General features: G+C 66.0%; 1 protein-coding gene across 1 annotated transcript; it reads right to left on the bottom strand.

The window, feature by feature from the left end:
* Positions 1 to 3,473: 3,473 nt before the first annotated feature.
* CRABP2 (cellular retinoic acid binding protein 2) lies at positions 3,474 to 7,800 on the bottom strand. Its single transcript, XM_049805163.1, has 4 exons — positions 7,626 to 7,800; positions 5,144 to 5,322; positions 4,313 to 4,435; positions 3,474 to 4,179 (listed from the first exon to the last, which is right to left on the bottom strand). Exons 1-4 carry the CDS (start codon positions 7,693 to 7,695, stop codon positions 4,129 to 4,131), a joined length of 423 nt encoding a protein of 140 aa, XP_049661120.1. The 5' UTR covers positions 7,696 to 7,800; the 3' UTR covers positions 3,474 to 4,128.
* Positions 7,801 to 8,663: the final 863 nt, after the last annotated feature.

Below are 8,663 nucleotides of genomic sequence, written 5' to 3'. Positions count from 1 at the left end.
TGGGGACCCCCAGCTGGTGGGGGGGGAGCTGCAGCCGGACCCCCTGCTCCCTGCTGGAGCCCAGGAAAGCGTCTGGCGCCAGATGGGGCTGGAAGGGGGGGAGAGGAGAGGAGGAGGAGGCTGAGAACAATGCTGGCCGCCTGCCAGCCGTGGGGGAGCAGGGCGGGGGGCTCCCTCCCTGGCCCCCCCCTTGTCCCATGGCCCCCAGCCTGGAGGACAGCGGGGTGCCATGCCAGCAGGGGGAGCTGGGGGCGGGGCGGGTGGGGGGGGTGTGAACCCTCACTGGAGGTGACAGTCACACACTCCCCCCAAAAAGGGCTGGCTGTCCCCTCCCAGAGCTGACGGCGGTTTTGGGGAGCCACCCAGCTTGCCCGGTTGCGGCATCAGCGTCCCCAGCTGCCCCGAGCCACAGGGTCACCTGCGGGGTCGGGCATGTCACCCCACATCGGGTGGGGACACCCCCCAAGTGAGGGTCCCCTTGCGAGGCACGGCGTCCCCATGGATGGGGACCCACACCCGTGGGACCCTCAGCCGGTCTGCCCACGCCGCCGGCTCCGGGCAGGGCCAGGCCACCGCCGTGTGCTGGAGCCCGTCCGGGCACGCGGCGTGGGTGATTCACCGACGCGCCCTGCGCGATGCCCTGGCTGCGCCCTGGCACCGGCACCGTGCCCCCAAGCCGAGCCTCTCGGCACAGCACCAGCATTGCCCAGGCCACACAGCTGCAGAACCGGTGACCCACACGGAAACCCCCTTTCCTGGGACTGGAGGGGGGTGCTGAGGGGTGAAGACCCCCAAGCCTGGCACCTCCCTGGTTCGTTAGCCAGACCCCATCAACGAGCGGGATTTGGGGGGGTGGGGGGCGCTTTGCTGGGAGGTCTGGCAGCCAGCCTGGACCACCTCCCCGAGACCATCCAGGGTAGGCACCGACTCGGGGAGCAGCCGGCCTGGAGGATGCTGGGGGTGGTGGAGGGGGGAACCCCAGCCCCGGGGGGACGACGACACACACATGGGATGGGACACACACAGCAGCTCGGCCCCCACTTGCAGCAGCGTTAGGGGTCAGGCCAGGCGGGAGGGACACAGCTTGGCTGGAGCCGTTTCAGCCCCTTAGCACTGTGGGGCGGGGGGGGTTTACTCCTCCAGCTCAGCTAAGCCCCCTCTCCCCCCGAAGCCAGGAGCCTCCCCCCAGCACCCAGCCCAGCGGAGGGGGATATTTCCCCCCCAAACCTGCCCAACAAGTCCTGTCCCCCCCCATCCGCCCCGGGCAGGTATTCACCATGGTGGGAACAAGAGCCAGCGTGTGTCCCCGCCCCCGCCCCTTTGGGTGGCTCGAAGCCCCCCTACACCCTCCCAATGGCTCCAGCGGGGGGGCTAGGGCCCGGGGGGAGAATAAGATATAACCCTGGGGACCCCAAAGGGGCCACATCTCCCGCCCTGCTCACCCGCACCCGGCCGAGCCTTCGCTTCCAGAAAATCCATTAAAAATGCCGGGGCGAGGGGCCAGGGCCGCCCCCCCTACTCCGGGGTCGGGCATTCATTACCCACAGCACAAAGCGGGGCGGGGGGGCCGGGGCCCCGCTTTGTCTCCGGCAGATGAAAGGCGAGGGGCCAGCCTGGGCCCCCTCCCCAGCCTCCCTCCGGGGCGGGGGGGGGGGGCAGTAAGGCGAGCCGGGGGCCACCTAGGTCACTGGGAAGGATTAGTGCCGGATTAGAGGCGCCGGGGGGCACCCGAAACCACCCACACGGTCCCAGGGAGGGGGGCGGCACAGCCCAGAGCATCCCGCAAGGTTTTGGGGTCATTTGTGGTTCCTCCATCCTACCCCCCCGTCCCCGTCCCGTCCGGCTCCCCCAGCAGCAGCAGGAGAAGGAATTTGCTTTTGTTTAAGGAGCAGCCGCCATCCAACGCCCAGTGCCGGCCGCCAAGTCTCGGCATGGGGTGGTCGTGCACCAGGGAGGGGCACATCCAGCCCCTTCACCCCCACCTCCCCAGACTCTCCCCATCACTGTGGGGCAGCACCTATGGAGCGAGATGGGGATCCCCAAGTCCCCAGTGGGCCCCTCCCAGGTCCCCACTGGGCCCAGCGTGGCTGGACACTGGGGGGGGAGGGGGGGGGATGGGGATGGGGATGTGTGTGCACACAGCTGACAGCCCTATAGACCCCCGCTCACATCCAGATTTGCCGCCCTGGCTCTCTCAGGGTACGAGGCCCCCCTTTGTACCCCATCCCGCCAACCCGGGGGCTCGGAAGAGAGACAAATTGGAGCCGTCCCCAGGGCGGCCGGGGAGAAAGAGGATATTTCTCCGAAGGGGAGAAGCCAGAGAGTCGGAGTTGGGGGGGTGGGGAGCGGCTGGTTTCCATTACCGGCTGATCCCGCCTGGTTGTGGCTTTTGCGAGATCTCTGGGGAGAAAAACGGTCGGTTTGGTGAAGAACAGAGAGGGCTGGATCCAGTGTCCACCCCACCCACTGGCACCGGTCCCATCGCTGATGCCAACTGGTCCCAGTTATGGCACGGGGATGTTGGGAGAACCGGGACACGGCCCAGGCAGTGTTTTGGGAACGGCGACGGGGGCAATGGGTGTCTGCCAAATGTCCACCTGGAGATACCAGAGCCCTTCCTCCCCCTCCTCCTCCCCAGGGAAGGTGTAATTACACCCTTCCTGCTGCTGAACACGCTCCCTGGCAGTGCAGCATCACACTTGGGAGCACTGGGGGTGAAGCCAACCCCAAATCCTGGCCCCCTTCCCCCTGTATCCCCCCCAGGGGCCGCTCACTGCTGTCCCCTCCCCAGCCGGGGCAGGATGGGTGCTGGGACCTGGGGAACAGTGTCCCACACCCCGCCCCATCTCCCCAAAGGCAGCCGCAGGCACCCCCCAGCTCAGCAAGACCTCAGTGCTGGCAGGGGGCTGGGTCAGTGCCCCCCAACTACCCCACGGCAACTCTGGGACTGCCCTGGCCAAGGGGTCCCAGCCCACCCTGGGGAGGAGCTTTGCCAAGGCTGGGGTGGGCACGGGGAGCAAGTGCATCCCTCCATCCCCAGAGCAGGGCTCCCCTGCAACCCAAACCTCTCCAGCACCACCACGGGCTGAGCCCCAATGACCCACAAGCAGACACCCCCCACACACACTTGTCATAATTTATGCCACCTCACGTAGGGCAATTAGCAGGCAGCACCCCAATGAGCATCACCTGGAGCGGACCAGGGAGCCACACCCCAGCAGGCAGCACCCATGGGTGCCCCAGCTCCTTCCAGCTAAGCTGGGAGGTTGTCTCATTCCCCCCCCCCCCCCAGCGTGAGCTGCACCCCAGCCCCACGCCATCCTCCCTGCCCCACGGCTGCCCCACGGCTGCCCCTCGCTTCCCACGCCATGATGTGCCAACCCGGCCACCGCCTTTGCCCCCGGCCCCTTGCGCAACACCTGCGGTGCAGGAGCTGCGTGTGTGCTAGTGGGGCCAGGAGGGGACAGGGACGCTGCGGAGGGGGGGAGTTGTAGGACATTTATTGAAAAGAGGAGGGAGGTGGTGGGGACAATCTCGGGGTGGGGGGTCAGATCTTGGGGGGGTTCGGACCTGGAGCTGCATGGATCGCAGTGCTACTGGGTTGGGGTCGTTTGGTGTTTCTTTGCAATACAATATTCACAAATAAATACTGGGGAGGGGGAGAGCAAGCTCAGCCCCTGGGCAAGGCAAGGGCCAGGGGCCTGCATTAAAAAAATGATAAAAAAGAAAAAATCAAACTGAACTAAAACCAGTTAAAACCAACCCAACAGCCCAGGGAGGCGGCTGCATTACCCTCCTGCCACAGCTCCGGCGCCTTTCCAAAAACTGTGTGCTTTGTCTGCACCGAGGGCGGCAGCAGGACAGGGCCAGAAAATGAGATTTTCCTGCCCCCGAAGAGACCCCAGGCCATTGGGGGGGGGCAAAATGCTGTGTTTTCCTCCCCCCCAAAAAGGGGGTTGCTCTGATGTACCCCCATAGGAAGGTGCAACCCCCTCCCCGTGGCTGTGGGGTAAGTGGAGGGGACCAGAGGGGACACAGGGTGGGTAGCTGGGGCTGGGGGGACAGGACATGGGGCTGGGGGACCGGCGCTGGCTGGGGGAGGGATGGGGGTCAGCGGAATGGGGGGTGTCACTCCCGGACGTAGACCCTGGTGCAGACGACGTCATCGGCTGTCATGGTCTGCAAGGAGGAGCAGGGTCACTCTGATGGCCATGGCCACCCTCCCTTGGCCCCCCCCCCCCGAGTTTCCCAGCATGCACTGGGGTAGCGATGCCCCCCCCCCCCCCCCCCCCCTCCCTCCCCAGGTCCTCACCAGGATGAGCTCCCCATCGTTGGTCATCTCCCTGGACCAGCCCGTCTTGGGTCCTTCACCCTTGAGCAGCCGCTGCTCACACACCATCTTGTTCTTGTTCTCACTCTCCCACCTGGCCAAGCTCTGCAGAAGGGGGGACAAGGGTGATCTGTGGGGGGGACGGGGACATGGGACACCCCGAGAAGCCCCCACGCAGCCCCTGCCAGGCAGGACCATCCATCAACCAAAAGATGGATAGGGCCATTTGTTCCCTGTTGCGACCCGGCCAGGACAGTTGCAGGGAGAGGGGGACCAGCCCTCTGCTCGCAGGGGAGAACGTGTGGTTGTGTGAGTGCAAACAGGCGTGTGCACGCGGGTGTGCATGCACACTTTTGCGCGTGTGTGCATCAAAAATGTGTGTGCCTGCACGCACAAACACAGGTGAGCGCTCCTGCCCTCAGGCAATAGGTGTGTGCATGCACAAACACCTGTGGGCATGCATGCACGCATGTGTGCATGCACATGCACGAGCGTGCACACATGCCTGTGCACGCACACACACAAGTGAATGCTCCTGCCCTCATGCAAAATGTGCGTGCATGCACAAACACATGTGTGCATGCACACACATGCATCTGTGTGCATGCACACACGTGTACACCTCCCTGTGTGCATGCACACACACAAGTGACTGCTCCTGGCCTCATGCAAAATGTGTGTGCGTACACACACGTGCATCTATGTGCATGCACACACGTGCATGCCCGCCTATGTGCACGCACATGTGCATGAGAGCTCCTCATGCATGGGGTCAGGATCAGCCCCCCTGGCGCAGGCAGGGCTCCCCCCCACCTTGCAGGGCCGCCCGTCCACCGTCTGCTCCTCGAACTCCTCCCCGATCCTGAAACTGATCTCGGTGGTCCGGACGGTGGTCGAGGTCTTGATGTAGAAGGTCTCCCCGTCCTGCTTGATCTCCACCGCTGGCTTCGAGGCCGCCGCCACCGCGATCTTCCTCAGCATCATGTTGACGCCTGGGGAAGGGGATGGCGGCATCGAGCTCCCCCTCCTCTGGACTGCTGCCTGCAGCATCCCCCGGCGTGGGGGGGGACACGGGAGCTGCCCCTTCCCCGTGGGGTGACCCGCAGCCAGGGAGGTTAAGTGCCTCTCAGGGTTGGATGCGCCCCCCTCTCCCCCGGGAGCCTGGGGACAGGGCAGGGGGTGAACACGGCGGTTGGGGGAGGGCACGGCCATGACCCCCACACTTGGCAGTGACACATCCCAGGGGGACCCCGAGCACTGGAGGCGGCTCAGGGCAACCCACATCTGGGCCACATCTGGCTCTCGTTACCTGGCGGCAAGGAGCGGGGGCGGGGGCTGATGCCGGGGAAGGCTCCGGAGGCGCCTGAGGGAAGGGACAAGGGTGACGGGGAGGGTGCGTGGGGGTGAGGGCTCACCCAGCCCACGGGGTGACGGAAGGGACAAGGCACCCGCTCTGAGCTTGGCCGAGGAGCAGCTCTGTGCCTGGTGACCTGTGTGACCCCACCGAGGGGTCCCCATGGTCATTCCCCCTCCCAGCCCCCTGCTAACTGCAGGGCAGCTGGGGCTTTGTCCCCGCTCCCGGAGGCGGCTCATCCATCATGTCCCCAAGCCCCCGGCTGTCACCCGGGGACAGCCTGGCTCCCCGGGAAGCTGTTCTTTGGGGACATTGTTCCCGTGTCACCCTCCGGCAGCTGAAAACTGCGGGTGGGCACCCGGCCAGCCCTCCCCGGAGAGGGACCATGCCCTGGCCACCACCCCCTGTGCCCCCAGAGAGGGTCCTTGCAGAAAGGGGCTTCCCTCTGGCACAGGGATGGGGACGGGGGACGGGGGGGGGGCGACAGATAGTCCCAGCCCCACATTTGGGACACAGGTGGGATCCGGGATCCAAATCCTCCTGCAGCGGGGATGGACACGTCCCTGCGGGGTCCCCTCCACATTCCCATGGCTAGACCCTCCAGGATGCTGCAGCTGGCTGGGGTGGTGGGGCTGGGCCCCCCCCAGGTCCCTTCACTCCCTGTGAGGCCTGACTTACACCAGGGTGGCTGCCCAAAACCCAGCCATGGGCAGATGCAGCCCCACCGCATGATGCTCGTGGCCGGAGGGGGGGGGGGGGGGGCAGTGAGGAGAAACAGCCCCCAAAGGGAGCAAAAGCTGGGGAGGGGGGCCATGATGCAGCCAGACTTGGGGTCTTGAGCTGATCCTCCCCTGCCCTAACCCCTCTGCCCAGGGGGTCCAGAGGTATCAGCTTCCCCCAGAGCTGCTGAAAGGCCGGGGAGCGGGTGGGTGCTGGGGGGGTGGTGAAGGGCAGGAGCCCCCCGCTTGCGCTGTGGGAAAGGAAGAGCGGCTCGCTCTAGGCTGGCAGATTTATTTTCCTGCTGAGGTTTCTCTGAGCCATTTTCACCGGTGGGACTGGAGGAGGGAGAGGGGGTGAAGGCAGGGGGGAGAGGGGAGTGAAATCCAAGAAAGTGATAATTATACTGAAATATTTGTTACGTATCCCTTAACCTGGAAAATATTCTGCTCCGGCAGCTCCCCGGCAGGCGAGGAGAGGGTCAGGCAGAGAGGAGCAGCAGGGGGGGCTGGCTCCAGCCCTGCCCAAAACCCTGGGGTCCCCCATAGCCTGTGCCCCCTGCTTTCCCCTCCTGCAATGGTTCTTGGCCCTGTGAGCCCCCCCCAATCCCCTCTCCCCCAAGCCCCGTTCACCGCTGCAGCCAGGACACGGCACCATGGCAGGAGGTAGAGGGGACCCAAAATGAGCCCTGGGGGATGGAGCACCCACGCTGTGAGGTCCCATCGGGGCTGGGGTTTTGGGGACCCTGGGGTCCGGGCCCCCATGGGGCAGGTGAGCCCCTTTGGGTGCCTTTGGGGTCGGAGGGGCAGGGTGCTGGTGGGGTGGAAGCCCTCGATGCGAAGGGTCCTGGGGGGAGAATTTGGAGGTGCCTGCACTTGGGGAGGCCACCACAGCGGAGAAACTGAGGCAGGCAGGAGGGGGGGCCCGCAGGGGCCATGTTGGACCCCTCAGGAGCAGGAGACGCTGCCTAGCCCCCCCCCCCCCCGCGCCTCAGTTTCCCCAGTAGCGAAGCAACACCGAGAGCATTGTGAAAAGGGGGAGCGGGGTGGGGGGGTCCCCTCCAGCACACGGCGGCTGTGATCCCCCCCGGGCTGGAGAAGAGGATTGGAGGGGTGATGGGAGGCAGGACTCCCCCCCCCCCCCCCCCCCCCCCCCCCGCCCAGTCGCAGCCAGCGCCGGGGGCCGGGGAGGGGGGTCCGGGGGACCCCGGGGACTCTCACTCACCCAGCGCCTTTAGCAACTCCTCGAAGTTTTCCGAACTCTTCATCTTCCAGTTCCCGGAGAAATTGGGCATCGCGGCTACCGGGGTGGGAAACCGAGGGAGAACCGAGCGAGCCGCCGCTCCCTCCGCACCGGCCCCGGCCCCGGCCCCGGCCCCGGCGCTGTCCCGTCCCGTCCCGTCCCGTCCCGCCCGCGCCGGTCGTTTTATTGCCGGGCTGGTCCCACCCCCTCCGTCCCCGTCCCCGGCCCCGCTGAGGGAGGCGGGGGGGGCTCTGTGCTCACCTGCGAGAACAACCCCCCCCGGATTTGCCCCGGCGGGAGTGGGGTGGAAGCACCCCCAGCTGCCTGCACCCCTCGAATCTGCACCTCTCGAATCTGTCTGCACCCCCCTGAACTACTCACATCCCTCCCCCGAACTGCCTGCACCTCCCTAGTCTGCCCACCCCCCCCAACTACCTGCATCCCCCCCGCTGTGGCTCACCCCCCCCCAAGCTTCCTGTATCCCCCTGACCTGCCTGCACCCCCCTGAACCACCTATGTCCCCCCACCAGGCTGCCTGCACACCCTAACCTGCCCACATCCCCCCCCCTTCGACCTGCCTGCACCCCCTAAACTACCTGCATCCCCCCGACTCCAAGCTGCCTGCATCCCCCGAAATCTGCCTGTCCCCCCTCCCGCCCAAGCTGCACCCCCAACCCCAAGCAGCCCTGAGGACACAGAGCTGCCCGGCCCTGTGCCCGCTCACACCGGCAGCACAGCTGGGCGCGAGCTGGGCATCTGCGAGCATCCCCACGCCTGGGGTCATGCCAAGGGCACGCGTGCATGCATGCAGCAGGCACCTTTGCATGCACGCCTCCATATGCGTGCAGCTGTTTGTACACGCGTGTGCACAGCACACAGGTGCTTGCAGACTCACATACGTATGCGTGGACATAAGTACCTACGCATGCAATTTGTCCGGCCACGCGTTCACACACACACACACACGTGTGTGGGTCTGCACACATGCGTGTGTGCATGGCCAGGGAGCAGGGCAGCTGC

This window comes from Accipiter gentilis, chromosome 7 (assembly GCF_929443795.1).
Source record: "Accipiter gentilis chromosome 7, bAccGen1.1, whole genome shotgun sequence".
Classification (NCBI taxonomy): Eukaryota; Metazoa; Chordata; class Aves; order Accipitriformes; family Accipitridae; genus Astur; species Astur gentilis.
Note: the sequence above shows the minus strand (reverse complement) of the source record. Positions and strands in the feature narration are given on the sequence as shown.